The following is a 26750-nucleotide window of genomic DNA, read 5'->3' as shown; positions in this document are numbered from 1 at the left end:
TTCAATAAATCTACTGAATGTCTTAAACACTGTTCTATGTGCCTGGAATAAATTACTGAATACAAAATATAAAAATTCCTGTCCTCATGGAGTTTACATTCTAGTGAAATAATTGAGTAGATCTTTTTGTTTTTTATGGCAGTACCAGGGATTGAACCCAGGACCCTGTATATGGGAAGCAGGGACACAATCACTGAGCTAAATCCACCCCCCAATAAGAGGTGATTTTTTAGTTTGTTTGTTGCTTTTAGGAGGTACCAGAGAAGGAACCCAGGATCTCATACATGGGAAGCAGGAACTCAACCACTTCAGCTATTATCTGCTCTCCATCATATTGCTTTTTGGTAGAATTTTTTTAATTACTCAGATAACAAAGCTGCATATTAGTAAGTATTCATAATAGTAACAAATGTAGAAATATACAAATTGTGTCTGATTAGGGAAGAGAGGAATGCTATGGCCAATGAAATAAGAAATATCCCAGAATACCTGAAAACAAAAAGAGACATTTAAAATAATTTAATGGAATGGATAAAGATAATATCATGGGTTTCAACTTTAGTTTTTTTTTTTTAATTAACACTGATTTTCCTTTTCAAAGCACTTTGAAAATTATCTTTTTAGGAAGTCATGAAATTGGATGTTTTTTCTCATACATATAGTCACCAAGTCACCAAAATTTGACTGGAATCAAGAGAAATAAAGTAGAGAAAATCAGTTAGCTTAAGGTAATGTGATATTGGGCTTCTGTGACTACTTCTTTTATGTTATTAATTCTCCAAGTAAATAGTGGAATATTTGTTGTCCTTACCATGGATAGGTGTGAACATTCTCTGGTGATACAGGAAGGTGAGTGGGATGGGAACGCTTCTAATAATGGGACCAAAGACTGTTGTCACCTCTGTACTTTTGGCTGTGACCTCTGAGCTCATTCCATTATAAAGTTTAGTCAACACCTTCATTCTGGGGTGACGGGCCATTGAGAACAGTTTTATCTTCCTCAACTCACACAAAACTCCACTGGAATTTTACTCCAGTTTGTCTGAATAGTCTGCCTGGAGTGAAAGGAATTTTTTAAAGGGCTGTCTTATATGAAGATTGCCCCAAGGCTAAGAAACTCTGATGTAGGAGACTAAATTCTTCAGAGTGACAAGAAAACTTCTCCCTGGATGTAGATTCTGATGTTTTGGAGTTACAGAAACTTTTTCAGATCACTATGACACCAGAATATTATAGTCTTCTGTAGAGACCCACACTATAGATTTAGTAACAAATAATACCTCAACTTATATTTCGTCTGGTCATTTAGAAAGCATTTTCACATGTATCATGTCATTTAAGCCTGACAAAACCCTATGAAATAAGGCTTATCCTCTCACCCCCAAAAAAAATGATAAATCATACAAAATAAAAACCTTGATATCATCTCAGATGGATTCATTATGCCTCACACAACTACCTATCAATTCTACCTCCGTGCTCTTGCTTGCATCCTCACCCAGCTCTGTACCATGTAAGGCCACCACTAATGACTGTGCACTATACACCTTCAAGGGAACCGTTCAGGAACACCTGACTGGCTATATATGGTGGTCCTGGCTTCATGAATACTGCCCTCATTCAAGTACTCACTACTCTAACTCAAGGGTTCTTAATCCTGGCCCACATATCAGCATCACTGCTGGAGTTCTAAAAATATTAGTGCTTGGATCCATCCCCCAGACTAAACCCTGGTCAACCTTGACAGTATATTAGAATCATCTGGGGAACTGTAAAACCCAATGTCCAGGTCATCTCAGACCAATTAAATCAGAATCTCTGGATTCTATCTCAGTTCTAGGGCTGGTACAGGGCTCACCTCTCCGGCTTCCTGTATCAGTCTCAGATAAGGCCTGGAAAGAAATGAGCCCTATCAGCTACTCAGCTGCTTGGTTCTCTTCAGCTACAAACTATCAGATGATTGGCTCATCTCTCCCAGGGCCAGGGCCAGGGCCAGGGCCACACCGGTGCCAGGGCCAGGGCCACACCGGTCCCAGGACCAAAGTTCTCTCCTCTTAAAAAAAAAAAAGTTCTCTCCTCTTCTGTGTACAGAGCTCTCTCTCTTTTCCGGGGTCTTCTTGAGTGCCCATTTATATCAGCCCACCGTGGGGGCAGGGACTTAACTATAGGCACACCCTACTGACAATGATCAAATCAAGGTCCTAACCTGATTTAATTAAGTAAACTTAAAACCTTCGAGTTTAGTGCAATCAAAGGTATCACACCCAGAGGAACAGACCAGTTACAAACATAATCCTCTTTTTGGGAGTTCATAAATAATCTCAAACTGCCACACAACCTAATCAAGATTTAAAATTTTGAGCAAACTGAAATTAAAGGAGTATTTCCTCAACTTGATAAAGGGCACCTACAAAAAGGTATAGCTTAAATCATACTTAATGGTGAAAAACTGAATGTTTCCCCCTAAAATTGAAAACCAAGCAAAAATCACTGCTCTCACCACTTCTATTGGACACTATATGGTACAGGTCCTAGTCAGGATCATACATCAAAAAAAGAAATAAAATATATTCTCAGATTGAAATGGAAAAAATACATGTCTTAATTTGTAAACATAGCAAATTCTAAGGAATCTACAAAAAAAGTCATACACCCAATAAGTGAATTTAACAAGGATGCAGCATACAAAATGAATGTACAAAAATCAATTGTATTTCTATATATCATTAACAATTGTAAATTATTTTTTTAAATACTATGTATGCTAGAATCAAAAGACATGAAACAGATAAATTTAGCAAAATAAGTGCAAGACATCTTTTTACATTGAAACTATAAATCACAAGAAATATATACAGAAGACCTAAGTAAGTGGAGAGATATACTAAATTCATGTATTGAAAGGTTGAGTATTAAGATAGCAATATTCCCCAAACTGATGTTTACAAATTCAACTAGATTCCAAACAAAAGTCCAGCAGGCTTTTTTGTAGAAATTGACAAGGTGATTAAAACACCATTTTCTTCTTGAGACTTTGCTTATGCCTTCTATCATTTTAGAAAGTCTTTTTCCCAACACAATCTTTTCCACAAATGCCACTTCTTCCACAAAGTCTCCCTTAGTACATATTTACCACTTTTTACACAGACTTTATCATATTCATCTCTCCATCTCCCACATTATTTTGCAGTAAATGTTACTTGGTAAGTAGTGTTTGTTGAATTTCACTCATTAATTTCACTGTCTCCATGGTAGGAAAGCTCACAAAATAGAAAATAATGTGCACTAAATTTAAGAATCCCAGAAATAATGCAAATCTTTCTACTCTGGCTCTCAGCAAGTGGAATTTCTAAAGGATGGGAATTTTTCACTTATATCCAAGATTACCAAAATGCAGAAAAATATATAAATATAAAAGCCACCAAGTTATTTTTAATTCACTTACCTAAGAAGTATGGTATTCTAGGCTCAATATTTAAAGCAATTACAAGGTAAGATATCTAATCTACAATTATTTCTTTAAATATAATCCTGCTCTCAAAGTGAAAATAAAATCAACAACCCATTTCTACAGCCTTTAGAGTCTCAAACATTTAATTGTTTTCCAATCCATGCATTTTAGAGATGCAGTTAATAAGTGTTTCTACAGCATTTACCTTTGCAAGATGAAAGAAATCTTGAGTTAAACTCACCTTTAGATATGGAGTGGCACTATGAAAAAAATAAATCCATACTGTACAATGCAATACAGTTGAACAAGATGAGGTTTTGTTTTGTTTTGAAAACATCATTAAATGAACTTTCTAGTTTTACATGCTTGTTTCTACAAAGTAATGATTTTCTTCAGAGAGAAAACTAAACCTTGTATTCATAAACCTGAAATGAAGATGCAATTCAGTGGTTTTAAATCAGAGACAAGCTAGCTGCCTGTTAAAAATTCAGATTCCTAGGCTATATCCCAGATCCACACAATCAGAATACTGGAGGGTAGGGATTCAGAAACAAGTATATAAGTTTAGTATCATCCCAGGTGATGCTAATAAACCTTTGGGTTTGAGATCCAGCAAAAGCTCACTTTCTGGAGCCAATCCTTCCACCAAAGATATTATAACAATAATGACTTCCTCAAAATGTGATATTAAATAAATTTTAGATACCAGGATATTAGACAATAGTCCAGGAGACGAACTTTTTAACAATTTGAATAACTTTAGCTACTGCTTCATAACTATACAGGTCAACTTTGAAAATCAATTCTGCAACGTACTACTATGTTACTCAACCTCCTAAAGCCTGTTTCCCTCATCTGCAAAAGTGGGACTAAACTGCATCTGCCTCAAGAAATTATTATGAAGATTATGCTAAATAACTCATGTACACATATGCACTATGCAGAGGGCCTGTACAGAAGGGGGCCGATATTTTACTGAATGTTTACTATTACTATAAAACTCATTTGTTTTTTAAAGAGGAAGAGCAACTATTTAAGTGGGTAAGACATATCTTAAGCTTGTCAAGAAATACTAATAATTCTCTGATTTTTTTTTTGCTTCAAATCATGTATGTTGTACATTTATGTCATTTTCTATAGCAGATCAAATCATTAAATACATTTTAGGATATCAAATATCCTATCAAATGAATACAAGCTCAATAACTTACACAGCAACTCCCTCCCTACTCTTCCCTTTTTGTTAAGTGAAAAAGTTAAGTCATAGAACTATTATTTCCCTGCTATTATTTCCCTGCTGTATAAAACCTGTTTTGTATATGCATCAAAAACTTTGAGAAGAAACTGAACAGTGTAAAACACTGTCAGGAGAGTGAGAATGGAGACTAGCAAGCAATGAGTAAGAAAACTTTTTTTTCCCCACGATATACCCTTCTTTACTGCTTAGACTTTTTGGCTTTGGCTTTTTTGAAACTAGTTAATATAAGAAAGTATTTTCGGTCATTCGCATATAGGTTTTTTTTGTTTTAAAGATTTATTTCTCTCCTCTTCCCCTCCACTTCCTCTCCCCCACTGTCTACTCTCAGTGTCCATTCACTGTGTGTTCTTCTGTGTCTGCTTCTATTCTTGTCAGCGGCACGGCAATCTGTGTCTCTTTTTGTTGCATCATCTTGCTGCACCAGCTCTCCTCCGTGTGTGCGGTGCCACTCCTGGGCTTTCTTTCACACTGGGTGGCTCTCCTTGTGGGGCACACTCCTTGCGCAAGGGGCTCCCCTACGCAGGGGGACACCCCTGCGTAGCAGGGCACTCCTTGCATGCATCAACACTGCGCGTGGGCCAGCTCCATAAGGGTCAAGGAGATCCTGGATTTGAACCCTCGACCTCCCATGCGGTAGGCTAACGCTCTATCCATTAAGCCAAGTCCACTTCCCATAGGCTTTTAAATTAACATCAAATTTGACATTTTCTTCCCATGTCACCTAAACCTCTACAAAAAGATACACAGTTCCTCTAGAAGTTTTTTCTCTGTTTATACCTAAACAAAGAACATCACTAAGAAGTCAACAAAAGCCCTTTAAAGAAGATGGTAGTAGAGGGGAATATGAAATTAATCAATTTACAAACACTTGAACCTCACTTTGAATTTCATCTAAACACTTTCGTATTGTTTATTTTCCCCAATACTAGTTGAGCCATACCAAAATATTTCCATCTTATTAGTCCAATACCAGAGCAACTTGTTCATCTTAGAGCACTAAACAAATGCTTTCCTAGAGTTTCCCAAGACTACTTTTAAATTTGAGTACAATGCTTATGATACATTACTCTATAAATCAAGACAGTATTTGGAAAAGTCCAAATTCGAAAAGGAGCATCTGATACCAAGAAAATATTTTCCCAACATAATCCCATCTCAGGATTACTTTCAATACAAAAAGCCCTAAAAATCAGGTACCCTTTAAACATCAATGAGATAGTCAATGAAATCAGATTATTATTGAATGTTAACAAATGCTTCCTTTTCTGAACTTTCTTGGTAGTCAGTGGACAGCTTCACCAGAAAGTGTCATTTATATTTTTGAAATGTGTTTACAAACATAGCTTTGTTTCACAAAACTCAAAATTACAAAGCCTCCATTCAAATAATAAAAATACCAATTATCTCATTTTAGAATCACTGAATAAATGTAAACCTACCCTTTCACAAGGAGCAAATGGTATTTTCAGAAAACTAAAAATCAACCTTAAGACTGTCAAGGTGGCATCTCAGAAAGCTGCAAGTTTTACAAACAACAAGTTACTGTTTGAAATAAAAACCACTGTTAGACTACACAAGAAATATATTCCACACATTTCAGAGCTAAGCTATATCACAGCTGAGACATGTAAGAGAGTATTCTAGCAGCCAATATCTCAAATGAAGTGATCTGAAATCACTGAGAAGCTCACAAGGGAAATTTTTATTTTGAGGAAGACTGCTGAGATATGAAAATGTTTATCATCTTTATTACAGAGATCACATCTCCAGCTTGATAGAGCCCTAGATCTCTCCTGACTGAACTCTTTAACCTTCAATTAATGCTTCCCCAAAAAGGACTTCTCCAAATTCCAAGTACAAGGCTAATATTTTAGCTCCAAAGTACATCAGAGTGGCAAATCCAATTCTTAGTTTTAAAAACAGATGAAAGATACAATTGCCAAAGAGATATGTGTAGATCTGCAATCTAACTTCAAAATATCAAGGCAACATTTTCTAAAAGTAACAAAAGCAACTTTGGCACTAAAATTCCAAACTGAAAATTATTTAGAATTAAGAAGAAAGTGATGGTTCAATCACAAATTAAACAGGGGAATGAACTCATAGATCCACTAAGATCATCTTTTTCTGATTCACAGATGCTTCCCCACATTTTCTATAGTGCTAGGTTATATAACGTCTCTTCCCCGGCCCAACCCAACTGGCAAATATCAAGGTTGTTTTAGGTACAGTATCATTTCCAAAATACTGGTTTGCTACAGCTCTAGCACAACAGAGGTCCTCTGCCCAGTCAATCCCAAGCCAGTTCTCCCCAATAATCTAACATTATTAAAGAACAAAAGTGCCATACACCCTTTGAAAAGAAAACACTAAGAAAATATCACTTCTCTCTGCTTTTCAGAGCCAGGGCTGATTGTGACTGGATACAGCCAGCTGCATTTGCATACAACTTCAATAGCTTTACCACTCGGCCACTTACTGCTCATCCAGTCATGCTATTTAAATATGGAGTTCTAGAGAGCCTAAGATCTTTGCAGAGGAAATAAGAGAACAGATGGAACATTTTAATAAAGGAACACCTCTGGTATCAAGTCAGCTAATTCATACTACCAGTCTATTTTCTTAAAGCTTCACCATGCGGTTGGCGCTAGGAAAGAAAACAGGCGCAGCATACAATTTAAGAAATTTAATCCTTCTTTCCACCCATCTATCACACATCCCCTACCTAAATTATATGTCAGTTAGTTAACTGAGTTAATTCAATTCAAAGCTTTGCAGAAACACAGGTATTAAAAAAAAAAAATACTATCTTTGCCTTCAGGGAACTTACAATCTGGCTGAAACATACAATTAAAAAACAGATAACAGTACTTTCATATTCAGAGAAAACTAAAATATTTTAGGGTAAAAAGAATTGACAGGTGATCAAGTCCAACTGCCAGCAAACAGAAATCCTTTGTTCAAAATTAATGGCAAAGAGGACTCCATGAGGCTATTCAAACACAGTAATGGGTTGGGCTCAAAATCTACTGGCCATTAACTGCTGAACTGGCTTAGCTCTGCCTTCAGGAGCAAAAATGAACTAGTACTTTCTCAACCCTAAGAATCATTTAAATATCTGCAAGCCAAACTTTTCAAAATGGTGGCCTGGAATGGCTGGGAATGATTTTCATAAATGGCACAAGAACGGAAGAAGGTATTCCCAGATGGGGAAAGAGGTAGGAGGTCAGGTAGGGAGACGATTAATAGATGGTAAAATACCGAGTATACAAGCTAAGGTAGGTAAGTCCCCAACAGATTATTAAAGAATTTAAACACCCAACGTAAGACTTTTTATTGTTTTGATAGCCAAGAGGGAACAAATGGAGGCCCTGAAAGAAATCATATAAAGAAAATGCTTTAAGAATATGCGATGCATTGGAAAAGGGAACAACTACCAGCAAGAAGACAAAATAAATGTAGTGAAGTAACAGCTTACCCTGGTGGCAGTGGTAATGCAGAAGTCATCAGTTAGCCAGGAAAGAAAAATAAGCTACTTCAATCTGGCCCCAGGGTTCTTACTAGTTGTATCTAAGAACCCTCGCTATCCCAAGATGTATAGTTTTGCTGTTTTACCTACCACCAACTCTCCCATTATTGTAATTTAATATAACTATTCCAAGAAAGCATTAGGAATTGCTAAAATAAGAGAAGGATCAACAGAAGGCCCTAGAATTTTCTTGACTCTGATCACAAGCCTTCTCACTCAAACCCACCGTCTTTAGCCGAGAGAACAATGAGCAAGCAAACAGTTCCTATTGGGCCCACAAGTCCACTGGCCTCCATCAAAACCACCCAATAGCCCTGGATGGCTTTGGGTACCTTGAAGTTTGCATTTGCTAATATTCTTCTTTAAAATAAAGTGAAGAGTTCTAAACAATACAATCCCATAAACAGATACTATATATAAAAACACAATAAGAGTTAGGGAAAAAAAACAGTATCTTCCAATATAAGGTGAGCCAAGTGTTTTTATACCCAGATAAGTACACTAAACAGAAAGAGGCAGCAATGGACCTGGGGAAGCCTAATCTTCCCTAATCACAAAGTCCTAGGAAATACCAGCACCAGCCGACTGCCCCACTCCTTGATACCTTGTCATTAACCTCCTCCATCTAACCAAAAGATGGAAATCATCCAAAGGGTTTTGAGCTTTTGAAGAGTACCTACTATAAGGAGATCTTTAAATTATCAACCCTCTAAACCACCTAATTCAATTTTCAACAACTGATTGCCAAAAATGTACAGTTATAAATTTTGTATGAAGAGTCCCTCCCTCCATCTGTACTTGTGAACCTGGAATTCCTTCAAGAGTTACTATGCCATCAACCATAATAATATAACTAATAACCGTACAGAACCACAGAGTTCCACATTTTAGAAAATATTTTCTCATAATTTGATAACTATCACAACCCTTCAAGGAAGTATTTTTATTCTCATTTCAGACATGAGTAAACACACTCAGAGAGGTTAACATACGGCCCTCAGATCAGTTAGTAAACGATGAAGCCAAGCCCGAACCAAAGCCTTCTGACTCCAAACCCCTACTCTTTCCAAAATATCACAATACATATTTCTAACTCTTCTCCACCATCTTAAAGAGAAAGAAAAAAACCCATCAGACATAAACCAATTAAAAACAACTTTGCATTAGTTGTCACTTTCTCAAATAATGCACTTTTCAACAAAATGGAGGTCCAGTCTAGTTTGAAATAAAAAGAAAATTCAAAATGGATTAATCACCCTCTCAATATTAAGAAGTAAAAGGGTGGATGTAGATCAAGTAGCTGTGCACCTACTTCCCACTTACGAGCTCCCAGGTTCAATCCCCCATACTTCCTAAAAAACAAACCAAACAAACAAACAAAAACAAAACATTTCTCATTGGGGAGCAGACATAGCTCAGTGACTGAGTGCCTATTTCCCATGTATGAAGTCCTGGGTTACCTCCAATAAATAAATAAGCAGATAAATAAATAAATACACATACGTCAAATAAATACACATATATCTTTTCATTTTAATGCATTAAAAATTCTGTTGTCAAAATTAAATTTTAACAACTTCCATTAAAAATATCTTCAGTTTGTGCAATAACACTTATAAAACTACCCTTGGAATAACTATTTTCCACCTGCTTTTTCTTGCCTTTATGACTAAATAAACACTAAGTTTTTGGAAACAGAAAAATAAAACTAAAGAATTTTCCTTACTATGAAGTAAACATTCTTTTCTACAGCATCAACTAAATAATAGCTTGAATATTCCAGTATCCTACAGCTATCTAATTTCAAACTCTTCCCAAGGAACAAAGTCTGATGATAGCTAGATAAGAGAAACAGCACAAACACACACACACACACAATTACACTCTCTTAAAGACATTTCAGGTTGTAGTTGTTAATATTTAGTATCTTATAATACTAAAAAAAGTGTTTAACTATTTTACAGAGGCTTTTGATTATACTGTCTTCTTTTTAATGAAAAATAAGTAAGCTTTGACGCAGGTTCTTTTCGAGAATATCAGCATTACACCATTTAAGTCTTCTGCTACAACAATAAATTTTTAAGATTTGTAGAGATATTAAACTCCTCCTCAAGACAAACCGTGCCCTGGTGTAGATTGGTATCAGTGCAGGTGCAACTACAACTGATCAGTTTGCTACTTCTGAGGGGCAATAAGAAACCACAGGCAAATGTATATCACTGTTGATTTCTGCATTTCCTCTGTGAAAAGAAGTTACCAACTTCCTATAAGCATTATGAAGTAAACAGCATGAGTATTTATGAAGTACTTTTATCATTACTGAATTTTTTTAAACAATAAGACTCCTCCCCATCCCCCAATCATTCACCAGACAAAGTCTTACTGCTACTACAATTTGTTCAACAAGTCACCAGAGTCAAACTAAATGTGAATGAATCCGCTCATTGTAGTCACCACTCTTAAGCTTAAAGAGGTTATGCATATATGAAAGAAAGAGAAGCCCTGGCTCTATGGCTGCATGACATCGTATGTCTTCCTACAGCAGAGCATCTCAAATTCCTACAAACTTTTTTTTAAGTGGACTTAAATTATTCAGCACCGTTTTATCATAGTTCTTGAGAAAATAACACTGGGGACACTACAGGGAACATGCTTGCACAAGACCACCAGAAGAGTGAGAATGACCTACTGGCCTGCCTCTCAAACAGATTTCACAATAGACCAATTTATTACATACCCACTTCATTGTTACTTTCATGTTTTATATTAAACAGAAGTGGGACTACCAATGAAAGTCTCCTGAGGAAAATGTCACATACTCATTAGAATCACAACTTGTTTTTAATGAAGATGACCTTAAGGAGCATATTCTAAGAATAAACATCACACTACCAGTCTATGAAAACTTTTAACTTTTTATTTGGAATAATTTCAGACTTTAACAGGACAGTTGCAAAAATAATACAAACTCCGTATGGAACTCCAGATACCCAGATTTACTGATTTTAACATTTTTACTCCTATGCAATATTATTCTATCGTCTATCATCTATCCATCTACCTATTTCCTGAACATCTGAAAGCAGGTTACATTCATCATAATCCTTGAACTCATACTACTTACAAATACACTTAATAGGAACAAGGATATTCACCTAAGTACAGTAAACAAATTCAAGAAATTTAATGTTGATACAAAGCTTACATTCTACATGCAATTCTTTGTCACAATTATGTCTTTCTCCTCCATCCTTAGATCCCATCCAGTATATGTATTGCATTTAATTGTCACTATTGTTCTTTTCTTTATGAAAATATATATCCATCATAAATCAATCCATCCCAACTCCAACTCCTCCCAAGCTTACCATTCAGTGGGAGTAATCATATTCACAATGTCACAGTACTGTCACCACCACCCATTACTAGAATTTTCCCTTCACCCCAAAAAAGAAATTCTATACAGTATTCTGCATTAACTCCCCATTTTTCCTGCTCTTCCCTCACCCCCCGCCCCAGAACCTGTACTCTACTTTCTGTCTCTAAAGTTTGAACATATTAAGGAACTTTTATTTAAGTTTTTGTCTGGACTGCCTCAGGTCTGATCCTTCTCATTGATGTTTCTAATTTTTAATGTTCTCTTTTGCCTGGACATCACTTCCTGTTTCTTTTTGTTTTGTAATCTTTTACAAATCTGGACATTTTAATATTTTAATGTGTTATTACTGGAATTTAGGCTTTGAAGCATCTGATCCCCACACCTATAGCTAACTAGTAGCACAGACAGAGCTTTCCCTGAATGCCAGGAGCTAACCAAAAATAAATAATAGGATAAAAAGAAAACCCCTTTCGTAGTCTTTGACTTGTTCAAGTACTCTCCTTCAGAGCTTATACACAGGGTTTAGAGTTTAGAGAATAGCTCAAAGACAAAGTACAGGTCTTTCTATTCCTTTCTGCACATGCAACTTGTGCCTATTCTTGGGTATATGTGTTTGGCCCCAGGAATTCCCCTATACACATGGATACAGATAGTCCCTTTACCCTAGAAAACAATTCCTCACAGTCCCAGGCACCATACTTATATGTCCTACAGCCAGCAATCCCTTGCCCCAGGCAGCCACTTGACAACCTTCCCACAGCATTCTCTAGGAGAGTTCAGGGTTTAGCCTGCTACACACAGGGCAAGTTTTGGGACAGCAAGGTCCTCAGGCCTCTACCAGACAGACTGGGCCAGACCTACATGCTCCCAGTATGTACACAAGGGTTACTCTGCTCTCTTTGGAACCAGGACCAAAGAACCATATTGGGAGCTTGGGCCAGCTCCAGGATGAGCTGGTGAGGGAGTGGGAATGGTCAGCCAGTGAATCACCATTTCCTACTGCTTTTAAGTAGACTTTCTCTTGATTTAGCACTCACCCTGTTACTGCAGTCCTTTAACTGTTTTCTTGCACTTTGAGAAAGATGCTTCTGTCAGTTCTTACTGGTTATTCAAAGCCTCTACAGGGGGATGGAGCCCAAAAGAGTCTCACTCTGCCATCTTTGTTGGGGAGATAGGAAAACTTTCAACCAGTGTGAAAGGAGGGACTCAAATTTTCAGAAGACTGGTTTCCTGTTTCCCATGAAATCATATCCTAGCTTCCCCTTTTCTTTGTGAAGATGACTGGAACATGGTAAGATTTTCTTCTCCTTATGAAAATTTCCATGCATGTTTATAACTGATCAAGAAAGTATCAGTACAATCTTTGGTCCAAAGGATGTACAAGCTTATCTCTCCTCAAAATAGAATCTGATTTCTTAAACTGGAAGTATTGCGGAGACTACTCAAAGCACAAGGCTCAGCCTGTGCTGAAATCCATATTCCCAGGAAGAATTTGCTTTATATGAATAAGTCCACCACATTTTTTTCAATACTTAAAATAATACAGGCTCTGGCCTAGGCTTTGGGTCCAAAAAAGAAATTCTTATTTTAAGTTAAAAATAATATCTGCAACAAAGCAAAGTGATCTTCCTACAGACAACTTTCCAAAGAGGCAGTATTACATAATGGAAGGAACAATAGACAAGCGATTTGGATTCTAATCCCAGCTCTCCTATACCCAATTGTGTGACTCCATTGCCTTATCTGTAAACAATGACCCATTATATCAAAACTCCAAGGTGTCTTTCAATATCTCACACACACTTATACACACAGAGATCTATAATACCTTTTCTGAAACCCATGAATCAGATGAAATTGAATTCATTTTTTTTACATTTTAAGAAAAAAATACAAAATATATGTTACAAATCACCCCCAGCATCTAGTAGCTATACAATAACTAGATAAATAGAGACTGTCAATGGCCTCTTTGAATAAGATCACATTTTGCCACCAAAATAGTCTGTAATGAATTTAGAGGAAAAAAATTTGTTTCAGACCTTTTTGAATTTAAAAATTGCAGATTAGAGACTGTGAACCTTTGGGGGGGGAGTCTCAACAAATAATAAATATATCACTTAGACTAAAAAGAATTAAGGTGGTACTCAGGTAAGAGATACTTAGGATAGTCTTGAAATGGTTCTAATTACCTGCCTAGTTGGAGAAGTATAATCAGCACAAGCTGTCTATATATTTCCACCATGAGATTCAACACAGAACAACTTTTCCCTTTAATTTTATTCCAAACTGAGAACACTAGAAAGTACTTTCCAAAACCTTAACATGTCAATATCAATCAGATAAGCAATTAGGCCTCTGACTAGATGATAAAGTTGGCTAGATATAGCAGAGTTTCCAAATAGCAAAAATCTAAATGGACTTGCTAGCACTGAAGAACTCAAAAGATTTTCAACCCTGGTCTATGAGTGGCCACAGTATTCTTTAAACTCACTTGAAGCCAAACATGGTTCTGCCAGTAAGTTCAAAGTGAAGCTAGTATTTTTTCCCTCCAGTGGCACAAGCAAACCTCTTATTTATCCCCCACAACCTCAAAACAACAACATATGCCTCAAAGACTGAGAAGCCTGATGACTGTCACTCCCTTCTAGCAGGGCTCCTGCTGGGCTCCACAACTCACAAAGCTCCTGGAGAGCAAAGCACATCTGCTCACTGACAGGAGTTGTGGAGATCACATTAAGTCCTGCCTGTGCTTCCTACATTAGCCACCAATAAAGTAGTGGAAAAGTAACTATGAGCTGGTCCTGCTCATCTTTAAAGCCTCACGATGGCACACTGGCAAAACTACCAGAAGCAAATAAACAACTTCTAAGTGAGGATGCCTCCAGACAGACTCATTTGGTACCTGGAATACTCTTTTCTTCAGATTACCACAAATTCAGAGAAATCCCCTCAATTCATATCCAGGCACCTTCTACCACCTGACAAAATGATATCTCTAGGCCCATATTCCCCACTTTTAATAACCAAAGGTATGGTAGGGTTTTATTTTTTTTAAAGAGGTTTTATTTTTTGTTTTGCATCTTATCTCAAATTGTATTATTTTCTTTTGGAGGTTTCATCCTTGAGTCACCACCTGATACAATAAAAATTAGTAACCAAACACCAATCTTTTTTCATTTTTGTGTCATCTTTAAGAAACACTTTATGGTAGCTTGGAAACTCGCCACAGTCTTTATGTGAACATGTTTTTAACCTAGAACATATGAGAACACATTTTAAAGTGCTTTTCTTCCCAAGTCAAGGGTGTGGTTAAAAAAAAAAAAAGACAGGATGATCTGACTGGAAACAGCACACACTGGTTCAAATCAGTTACATTACTAACAAATCTCTCAGTGCTTCTGTTTATGAAAAGAACACTTTCCTCCTTATCAAAATGATTTTTTCAACTAATGAAATGATCCCTTTTTCATGGACTTCTGTGGACACAAGAAGAGGTTCAGGAATAAAGACAGCTAAAAAGTATGCTCCAGAGCTGGGCTTCTCACTGAGGAACGGATGGCATAGACCAGCATCCCCTCTCACCCTTACCTCTCCCCCACCCCACCCCACTGCCCGAAGATATAAATCAATACAAGGGGAAGGTAATGAGACAAGCCAAACACAATGCATCTTCTTAGAATTTCAGTTTTACTTAATGATTGATTGAAACGTGTTAAAATTACAATAAACGTTTGTACTATGAAATGGAACGTAAAAGATAACTTTCACAAAAAATTTCTTCTGCTCACTTACAATGTGTTGGTTCAGGCTTTTAGGGGAGTTTATGTTCCTTTTCCTTTACCACAAAGAGAAAAAGTAAAGAAGTTTTACCCTAAAAACTCTTAACATTCTCTCCAACCTGGCTCCCAGCTATTCTATGCTCTCAGGCCATGTAAGTTTCATTTTACTTATTTAGTTAGAAAACATCTCATTTCAGAAAGAATTTCAAGTAGCTAGAGACAAAAATATGGAGAAAACGTTCTATTTGGTGGCAATGCTCAAGCAGGAGGAGGGTTTTTCAAAAGAGGTACACATTCTGTTCACCATTCTGCACTAAACAATTCTTTGTCTACAATATAACAATATTGAAAAGAAATCATCTTGGGAGTGGATGTGGGTAAAGTGGTTGGGTGCTTGCTTCCCACGGGGGGGGGGGGGGGTCCCAGGTTCAGTTCCCAGTGCCTCCTAAAAACAAAAACAAACAACAAACAAAAGAAGAAACCAACCAAGGGGAGCCTATGTGGCTCAGTGGTTGAGTGCTGGCTTCCTGCATACAAGTCCCTGGGTTCAATCCCTGGCACTGGTACCTCAAAAAAAAAAAAAAAAAGGAATCTACTTTAAAAAGAAAGTACTTAAATACCTGATGTCCTTTGAAAACTACTTGTGCCGCTAATTTCTTGTTAGATTTGCAACAATATATATAATTTTATACAACAAGAAAGCCACTTTGATACATTACCCTGTGGGGGCATTCTCCTACCACCACCGCCAGGAAACATCTCATTTTATCCGAAGGAAAATGAGATAATGCCTGTAAATTGCTTAGTCCAGTGCTAGCATTTAATGGTAATTCAATAATCACTGGCTTTAATACTGTCTATAACTGTTGTGTTATTAATAATTAAAATTATCATTAATTTTACTTAGGAGGTTGCCACAAAAATAATATTAACAGCTACCATTTCTGAAGCAGATTTGTGGCAAACAATAGAGATAACCTTACCATCCTCAGAGGATTTTGAAGGTAGACATCATTATCTGATTTTTACAAAGGAGAAAAGTATGGCTCAGATACTTTAAATGACTTGCCTATGGCCACCCAGCTAGTAAGTCACAGAACATTGATTCCAACTAGTTGTCTGGCTCATGAGCCTCTCCACTATGCTATACTGCCTCTCACAAAACATCAGGAATTCAAGGACTCTCTTATGGACAGACTCCAATTAGACTCTACTCCACTTCAGTAAGCACAGGTCAAAGAATGACAGAAATTTCATCCAGTCACCACACAATCCATTTATATACAAATAAAAATCTACAACTGCTATCATGCATTCCATTCATATACTAATAAACTTTTGAACTTTTACATTAAATAATCAACTGAAGTCAGTAATCTGATGCATCTAAATCTACCGTTAACATCAATCCATGGCCTGGTAATTTATCTCCCTTTGAGTTCATTTCCTTAAGGGAATTCATTCACTCATTTAGCTTTAATTATAACTTGTAAGCACAAAAAAAAAAACAAAATCTATTTCTCTTATTCAAAGGAAATTAAACTATGGGCAAAAATGCATGCATGTACAAAAAGTGTTCACTATTGCATTAATTACAAAAGCAAAAAGCAAATTTATAAACAAAAACCCTAAATGTCAAGCAAATAAGGGAACTGATAAATTATGGTATTTCCATGCCATATAACACCATACAACAAATTTACATCATGTTTATAAAGAACCTTTAATACTATGGGAAAATGCTCATGATATAAAGTTAAAAAAAAAAAAAGCAGGACATAAAATGAAAGCCATTAGTAAGCTTCCAATTTTGTAAACACAGAACGATTAGGAAAAAAAAGACTAAAAGGAAATAAATAAAAACAATTTTCTCTGGGTAATGAAATAATAAATAATTTTCCCCTTGTTGCTTTTTCTGCTCTTCAATTTTTCTCTTCATGACCACATATTAATTTTATAGTAAGAAAAAAAAAGCTGTTTTTCTTTTTTAGGCCATCTTCAACTCTTCTCCCTATACTCCTGCCTCATGAATCCCCAGATTAACTAGAAGAGTTCCAGGTTGTATGAGATTTAAAATGTTCAAAACAATACTGCATCTTTATTTCCTCTAGCACTATCATCCCTCAATTCGGCCAGAACTGCAACCTTGAATCTTTTCTCTTACCTACAAAAATTCAATCCTTCAGACTTTGTCATCCGTTATGCCTGGTAGTGTTCCTTCCTGCTTCCTACACAAATACCAAGTCCATACCTTCCTCAGGTTATCTCTATAGTAACATGAAAGCCTCCTAAATAAATGTCTTCCTTATTGCTAGTCGTTCACCATTAAAACTCCAACTCCGCCACAGCTCACTATGTGCCAAACACTGTTCCTGACTCATTTAACACTTCTGAAAACCCTATTGAATATAGCTATTATTAGTCCTAGATTACAGATTAAGAAACAGAGGCACAGAGAAGTTAAGTCACATGCTCAGAATCACTCAGCTAATAAGAGGCAATGGCTGGATTTGAACCCAGAACTCCAGAAAATAGTATGGAAATATGAGCTCTTCCAAGAGTAGTAAACAATAAAAACCAGCTTCTCCTTCCCTGACCTATAAAAGCCCTTAGATCGAGCCAAATTCCGATTTCCAGGTCTCTCCTCTCATTTTGTTGCACACCTTAGAAGGCCAATTCTTCTCTTCCCTAATTCAGTTTTCATATCTCCTTCCCAAGACAACTCTAAATTCACCATCTCTGAGTTATCCTTAAGCCAGTCCCCAGACTCAACACCTCCTTATTCTTATGGACTCAATTTAAACTGTATTCATTTCCAATTATTGACATTTTTATGTTACAGAAATTTATCTACCTCATGATTTTATATTTTATCTTCCCATCCAGACAATGAAATGCTTCAACTTTCTTTTGTTGTGCCCTTCTCAGTTTCCCATCTTCTCAAAAGCTTCTAGAATAGCATGCCTCACAAAGTAGATACTAAATTAATATGCAGTGGACTGACAAAATCTGAGATAAATATGGCTCAACTATTTAATAAGGCAGAAAGTCATTCATTAGTCCTTTGAATTAACATATTTAAAATGCCGTCTTCTCATTTTATTCCCTTAAAGCTAAAACATTAGAATTGCAATTTCAACATTCCCATCCAAAAAAAACATTCAAGTGACACCCAAAGAAAGTCCTATTACATGATTTTTTTTTAAAGGTATCTCACACTGTCCAGAGGTACTCTTTCTTTTTCAGGAGACCCTTTCTAATAGCTTAGTTTACTCTGTGGCAAGAGTTATCCAAGTCTTTAACAATACTAAAAAGGCAGTAACATCACAGGCAAGATGACCAACTGCACAAAAACAGAAAAAACTATCTGGCATTAAGAAGGAAGTATACTAAATGACCCTAAAATGTGGGGGGGGGGGGGGGACTGTTTATAATTCAAGACAAATATCTTCATCTTTATCTTCCTATTCCAAGAGAATTACTTTTAAATCTTAAAGAAAAAGATATACCAAAGGAAAGCCTAAAGGACAGAAACTTGAACTGGTAAACTGTTAATGAAAAGAATAAAAATATTAGTTACAGGTATGCCTCACTGTATAAAACAAATAAGTTTCTAAAATATTGTGATCTAATCAAATTGTTTTTCAAATCCACTAAAAGCCATTACTATTTAAAGAAAACACTACAGGAACTGTTCTGAAAAACACACAATATCCATACCTATAAACTTGCCTCTAATTTTTCTTTTCCAATTTTGTATTTTCATATACAGATTTACTCTAGAAGACTTCTTTACTACTAAACTTTTAACTTAAATGAGCCATTTAACAACATACTATATTTATCCAGATATACCTTATTTTCCCCTTTTCCCTGCTGACTGTGCAGTTACCCTCATTCATCACTACAGCTTACCAAAAGCAAAGGTCTACATGATTCAGTTACCCAAATAACAGCATTAAATTTTAATAAGTTTTAGTAAGTGCTTATTACTACAAATTATAGTTATAAATTTCAAAACTAAGAGGTATACAATATGAGCCACACCCTACTTACAGCCTTAAAATATCTTAAAAGGCTAAACCTAGTTTCCTCTCTATCAACATTCCTACCAAATTATGTTTCAGTTTTTAAAAAACACACTGGTAAATTTTTGGTTTTCTCTTTATTTTTTTCTTATACATGCAAATAATGCTATAGCAATTTGAAAAATTCTGTGTTTAATGGGGTGGTACGTATTTAATAATCTTACCCAGGATTTTTTTTTAAAAGTACTAAGTAGGTGGATACAGTTAAAGAAGGGCAACATCAGGAATCCTTGTGGTAATGTAAATGTTTTGTACCTTGAGTGTATCATCCTCAACAACCTATGATATCATACTATAGTTTTGCAAGATGTTACCACTGCAAGAAACTGGGTAAATGGTATATAGAATATCTCTGTATTGTTTCTTACAACTGTAAGTGAATCTACAATTATCTCAAAACATAAAGTTCAATTTAATTTTTTAAGAAAACTTACTGAAGAGCAATTTAATAAGCATTCATTTTCTGTACCTATACCAATATTTTCAAAAGGCCTACATGTACATCTGAAAATTGTCCCTACACAAAATTATTAGTAACTGAAGAAAACTATATTCCTTTTAAAAACAAAGAGTTAGAAAATACTCGTTACAATTATTTCCGCCCCCCAAAAAAAAACTTGAGCAAGAAAAGTCTTTATTACTACAAAGGACTGATTTGAATGAGGAAAAGTAAAGCTTTATTGCTAGTTAAAATAACTTTACAGGTAGAAATATCAACAAGACATATTTGATATATACAGATAGCTTACAAAATTAATATATCTCATCCCCTTTCAAATATCTCTTATTACTTGGATTCAAAAACTAAAAAAGAAAATTTTCAGACATCATGCAAACACTTAATCCACTAAAAATTAACCCAATATCACAATCTACTTCTACACACTCAAAACCTTAAGGGGTGGTGTTAGGTACAGGAACCAGGTTATGGACTTAAACACCTGAACTATTTCCATTTTGTCAATCCTTTTAACAAGATTTCCTTCTATTTACTGCTCTAATAGAGTGCCTCATCTTTCACTCCTAGACACAGAAACAACTCTCAAGGTCACCCTAAGAACACTTCACAAAGCCTACCATCCAAAGTGGACAAATTAACAGTCTTTCCATAATGCAAAAAATATTAACACCTTAATGACATTGTAACAGACTCCTCAAGACTAAGTAATAGGAAACATACATTCATCTCTTCCATTGTGATTTCTTATGAAGCATCAGCTATCATGCAAGTTATTTTGCTTTAGGAATAGATCAATAACATCGTGTAGTGTAGCCTATTACATGGGTTCAAAAAAATTATAAAAGTGTTACATATTATTTTTCAAAAACAACCCAAGTGAAATTAAGTCATCTTCAAGAAGGACAAAGAACCAAAAAAGGATATTTTACTGCACAATTATAGTTTTCACTATGCAAAATATTTTGGATTTTATGGATGTTATTCCAAAGACAAGAAAATTCTAATTTAGTTTAAGTCAGCTCTTCAAAGGGTAAGTCAGATCTTTAGCCCTGTATATGCTGTAAGTAAACAGGCAATCAGATGTATTACATAATATCTTTCAAAATCAGGGCAGAAAATGATTTCAAATGCCAATAAATATAAAAAAATAAGTAAAATATTTTAATAACAATTTTTTTTAGACTTTCCCTTTAAGAAATGGCTAGAGGGAAACCACATCTACTGATATACTTTGATATAAAATAATCAGTTATGCCATCTTCCCTTCCCAAAAATCAATTGACTAGTTATTAAGGTCACAGTTTTTTATTTTAATTACATTTTTTCTGGCATTTAAAACAAACCACACAGATAAATATCATCATGCCCACAGAATACAGGTATTTAAGTTCAACCTTTCAATGGATGAGTAACAACTCCAACAGTTTTAAAACTAAAATTTCCTTTTCCAAATAATAAAATACGTTAACCTTGTCTACAAAGTAGAAAAATATTTTTTCTTTGTGCAATGCAAGCTACTTAAAGAAGGGTCTCATAACTATCATGTATTAAATAAAGCACACCAATTTCACACAAGTTTTTTATTTTACATACCACATAAATCAATCATACTTTCTTGATTTTATAAAGTGGAAAAATATAATGGTCTTTATTCTAAAATCAGAGAGCATTTCTAATAGAAAATCTCTGAAATTCACTTCCTTGAGATCAATGAGTGCTAAATATATTTACCATAATTTAAACTGAAACTAACAGAATGAAACATCAATCACTATTCATTTAATATTTACTGAGCATCTACTATATATGTAATACTTGACATTTCAAAACCACTTTCTTAGACAAAATAAACTTTAAAGTTCCTGAAAATGAATTATTAGTTGCAATATTAAGATCTACTCAAAACTTCTATATTAACTAATAATTCCCTGCCCCCCCGCCCACAAAGTGACAAATTTCATGATTATCAGTAAAAGGAAGGAGGTAGGGGAAAGAATTGGGGTTTGGCTGACATTTCATGATATCCTTTCAATTAAGGATAATAACAGCTTTTAGTGTTATTTCAAATGCAAAGTATTTTTATCTTATTTGAGATGTTAAACTACATGTTATACCCCCCCAATGGTAATTTCATCATTAAAAATGAGTTTTAGTAAGTGTATGATTTTTAAAATAGAAATGTTTAAATGTAAAGTGGCATTAAGTTTTAAAATGGCTGTGAAATTGACCTTAACATTTTTGCTTTATAGTATTTTAAGAAATAAACTCTCATTTTAATGAGAAATAAAAAGTACCAGAGAGGAATTACTGAGTTTCAGCTCAGAGATTTGACAGCTAGTTTTCTTAAGATGCTGCCATAACTTCAGTTAATTTTCATCTATGAATTCTAATGATTAAATTAAACAGAAAATTACAGCTTTTGTGCACTAAAATGGACCTTGTGCACTAAAATGGAATTTTTTTAATTATGAGTATAATAAATTAGAAAAACAAAAAACACATTTTTAAGAAAATGACATAAATGTTTATTAATGGAGCAGAATAGTTGCAAACGTTAAGAAAGTAAATTTCAAGAGGACAGCATTGTTGTAATAGGAATCTAATTTAACTCACTCAAAACATTATCCTAACAATCTGACTACACTACAGAATTCAGTCTTCTAACAGATGCATTTGAAGATAACACATTGGAAGTTTCTCTTCATTTGTAACATTTTAAATAACTGACACATTATTAATTTGCAGCAGACTTCCATGGGAATGGCCATCTTAAAAAAATAAATCTTATTAATTACTGCTTTACTCAATTCTACAGATTTACATATGCATATACCCAATAATATTTTACCAATTCTTTAGAATCTGGGTTTGATGACAGTGAACTGAAAATTGAAATACTTATGTTTAAATAAACATTTTAAAAAAAAGACTATGCATAAACCACAGAGCATTTTCTTCTGGTACTTTTCTAAGTATAGAGATACCAAAGAAACCCTGTACTCAAGACAATTTTCAATTTTAAAACGCATTTTAAAATGCAGAGAAAAGTGGGACAATTTTAAATCTATATTGAAATTATTGCATAAACCACAGAGCATTTTCTTCTGGTACTTTTCTAAGTACAGAGATACCATACAAACCCTGTACTCAAGACAATTTTCAATTTTAAAACGCATTTTAAAATGCAAAGAAAAGTGGGACAATTTTAAATCTTTATTGAAATTATTACAGAAAGGTCAATGGATCCTTGATGCAATAGCCCAAGTTCAGTGGTTTTTAATTTGTTTTTGTTTAAAATTTTAACTTAACACACTAAAGAATGACATGAAGGAAAATACTGAAACACTTTATAATTTCTACTAAAATGTATCAAAATCACCACGACCTCAGTTTTTCATTTTAGACATCTTACCTGATCCACTGAACTGACTGCTTCCCAGTGTTGTTGGTCTGGTTTTCCCACTATTAACAGGTGGGGAAAACATCTGCAAAATAACCCAAATGTATCTGTTAGTCCTGAAATTCTTCTAGACCCATTGCTAACAAAACTCCACCAAGTGTCATCAGTTACTATATTTCAGAGGGAAGTTAAAATAAATTTGAGGTGATAACATTCAGACCCAGAAAGGCAAATGTATGGAGTGATACTATTGCCTAACACTACTTGGAAATACTGGTTACATCTGTTCTGAAAAACCAGCCACTTAAATGAAAGATTCTGAGATTATTAAGATTAAACTGTAAATTTTGGCACCCACGATGTTCATCTTGGAACTAAGTGAATTTCATATTTACATTGCAACTTCATATATACATTAAGTAAAAAATCACCTCTACACGATTACATTAAGATCCATTGTAACAATTCTATAAAGCAGGTGTTGGTCCTGCCTCTAACAGCACTTAATAAAGGAATCAGACCCTTTAATAAGGGCAATGGGTCCTCTGGTTTCACCTGATATTTCTTTCAGTTGTTCTTTTTTTTTTTTTTTTCAGATACACACATGCACATACACAAAGCCATCTTAAAATAAAAGTGGTACGCTCAAAAGGCTAGAAATTCAAGCCCTGAACTGACTTTCTTGTAAATAACATCTTTCAGGGACCATAAACTATATTAATCAGCTCTCTGAGAGAGGAGTGGTTAAAAGTATTAAAGAAAAAATCATTTTCTTTTTTCACAGAAAGTCCAAAATCATCACGGTCAGGGCGTGACTCAACCAAAGCTCACGATTATATTGTTCTTCTTTCAACTGGTTAAATCAAATGACCCCTCTGGCTTTAAAGTTCTGAATCTGCGAGTCTAAACATTACATCAAAGTTCAGGTGGCCAACTTGGGGGGCTGGACTCCGGCCCTGAGAACTACTGCTCAGAGCAGATGGGAGTTCGCGCTACCTAGTCTCCACGTCGCTTTCACCCCCTTTCCTTATTTTCCTTTTTTTTTTTTTTTTTTTGAAAACCTCAGCAGAACCCCAAGATGCCGCGGGAAGCTCTCGTACCGCACTGAAGTCCAGCAGGTCGCTCAGCTCCTTGTCGGTCCCTATAGCGGCCATGCGCTGCTGCTGCGGATTCATCTTCGGCCACTTCTAGCAGGTCCTGAGGCAGAGGAAACGGGTTCCGCGAGGGCCCAGGGTGGCCCAAAGTGTACGGGGGTGGAGGGGAGCGCGGGGGCAGACGAGGAGGTCGCGGGGCGCCGGGCGGACTTCCAATCCCCTCCCCTCGACTCCACCGCGGCGCGGGCAGGGGGCGGGAGAGCCCCGCGCCCGCGCCGTGTGCGCGGGTCCACGCGTTCCTCAGCGCGGCCCGGGAGCGGCGCGGCGGCTCCCGCAACTCGCCGCCGCTCCCGCAAGTTTCCGAGCCGGTCCCTGGCCCCTTCCCAGGCCCCTACCCCGCACGGCCGTGGCGCCCCCTGCGCGCGGGGCCCGGCCTGGGCGGGGGTCTCGAGGGCGGGGTGAGGGCCGATTCGGCGTCCAGCGAGCGGAGCGGCGACCGAGGGCGATGCGAAGTGACTCACTCGCTTGGCAACAATAGAACTGACAAGTTGCAGGGAACGCGCGGTTCGCAGGCCCCGTCTGCGGCCGCGGCCGCCCGGGCGCCCCCGGCAGGCCCGGAGGGTCGGGAAGCACCCCCCGCGCGTCCGAGGGGCGTTTTTAAAAAGAAAACAGAAACACCGACAACTAGTCTCGCTCCCGCTCGGCGTCCTCCGCCCCCGGCTCGGCCTCCTCCCACTTTGGCTGCCCTGCCCGCGGCCGGCCGGCCCCGGACCTGCCGAACAATGAGCCCGGCTCCGCGGCCGCAGCCGCCCGCTCTCCCGCGCGCCGCGGAGCCCCGGCGCGGGCCCGAGCCGAGCGCGGAAAGGGGCGCGCAGGCCGAGCGCGCCGCCCGCGGGCCTCGCTGCCCGCGCCTCGCGCCTCCGCCCCCACTCCGCGCCCCAAGTTGGAGGGGACCCCAGGCTCCGCGCTCTACAAAGGGGCGCCGAGTTGGGAGGCGCGCCTGCCCGGGGAGGGGCACGCGGCGGCGCCCCCAGCCCCCCACGCCGTCCCCCTCCCGCTCGCCAGCCCGCAATTACCTGCTGCCCCGTCTCCGCATCCAACCACCCCGATTAAAGTTCACTTTGGCCGGGAGAGCGGGTTCGGGCTTCCCCCTGCTCCGCCCGGCGCCTCGGGTCACTTTGCCCCGCGCGGGCGCTCCGATCCGGGCGGGAGAGGCGGCTCTCGGGCCTGGCCGCCCCTTCCTCCCGGGGCGGGCTGGCGGTCCCCGGAATAGAACTTGTGGGTCTCCTCAGGCGGACATTTTTTTCGCTGAGGCGGCCTCAGCACCGCGCTCGGCCGGGCTCCGGATCCCTCCGCGCCGGGAAGAGCCTGCGTTAACCCCTTCGGCCCCGGCCCGCGCCCGCCGCCTGCGCCGAGGAAGTGGGGCCCGCGGAGGGGGCGGGGAGGGGCCGGCGGGGAGGGGAGGGGCCGCGGCGCTGCCTGGGACAAAGCCAGCGGTGGGGTGAGGCGGGCCCGAGTCGCGGCCGGCGGGGAGGGGCGAGAGGCGCACGCCGGCACCCTGCGGAGCGGGGCCGGGCTGCCCGCCCAGGGCGCCTCCTCCGGGCTCCGTGGGCCCGGGACCGCGAGCTTATTGGCGCTTCTACCCGCGCCTTCCGCCCTTGCCTGGGGCCCCAAAGTGGAGGAGCGGAGACGCAGCTGCGGGCGCATCTGGATCAGCCGCCCAGGCCACCCCGCCGGGGGCCGTCGAGTCCTGAAGGCTGCGGTTCCCGAGCTAGTGGCGCCGGACGCCGGGCGCCGCGCTCGCCCGGGGCCCCGAGGCTCTGGCCCGGGAGGCTGCGCCGCGCTCGCCCGGGGCCCCGAGGCTCTGGCCCGGGAGGCTGCGCCGCGCTCGCCCGGGGCCCCGAGGCTCTGGCCCGGGAGGCTGCGCCGCGCTCGCCCGGGGCCCCGAGGCTCTGGCCCGGGAGGCTGCGCCGCGCTCGGCGCGGAAGATGCGCGCGTGGCGAGGGGAGGCCCTGCCCTCTGCATCTGCTTTTGGGGTAGGTGCGGTTGTTCAAATTCGGTGCTGAGCCGAATGCAGGAAAAAGAGGAAAACCACTCTCAGACCACACAAAGCAACGTGGGATTCAGGTTCTCAAACCTTCCACTCTTTCAAGCCCCCTCGGCTACAATCACGACCTCCCACCCGAATCCCATTCGCGGCCACAGAATCGCACAGCGGGACAAGTTCCTGAAATGGATCGAGCCATTCGCTTCATTTTACAAAGTCGGCTCCTAAAGGTTCTGTCACACGGCCACGGCCAGTATCGGGA

The 26750-nt window shown here is 38.5% G+C and overlaps 1 protein-coding gene across 10 annotated transcripts in view; it reads right to left on the bottom strand.

The window, feature by feature from the left end:
• Positions 1-25933, bottom strand: part of TCF12 (transcription factor 12) — a 422204-nt gene extending 396271 nt beyond the window's left edge. For 4 of the 10 annotated variants that reach the window (XM_058294251.1, XM_058294254.2, XM_058294255.1 and 1 more), the window contains exons 1-3: positions 25518-25933; positions 24448-24544; positions 23360-23432 (exon numbers count right to left, since the gene is read on the bottom strand). In XM_058294251.1, coding sequence (XP_058150234.1) covers positions 23360-23432; positions 24448-24522 — 148 coding nt within the window. In that variant the 5' untranslated portion in view covers positions 24523-24544; positions 25518-25933. Of the gene's footprint in view, positions 1-23359; positions 23433-24447; positions 24545-25517 lie in introns of those variants that run through there. The other 6 variants (XM_071214212.1, XM_071214216.1, XM_071214211.1 and 3 more) reach the window with 6 other exon arrangements.
• Positions 25934-26750: the final 817 nt, after the last annotated feature.

Source organism: Dasypus novemcinctus, chromosome 3 (genome assembly GCF_030445035.2).
Source record: "Dasypus novemcinctus isolate mDasNov1 chromosome 3, mDasNov1.1.hap2, whole genome shotgun sequence".
NCBI lineage: Eukaryota > Metazoa > Chordata > Mammalia > Cingulata > Dasypodidae > Dasypus > Dasypus novemcinctus.
Note: the sequence above shows the minus strand (reverse complement) of the source record. Positions and strands in the feature narration are given on the sequence as shown.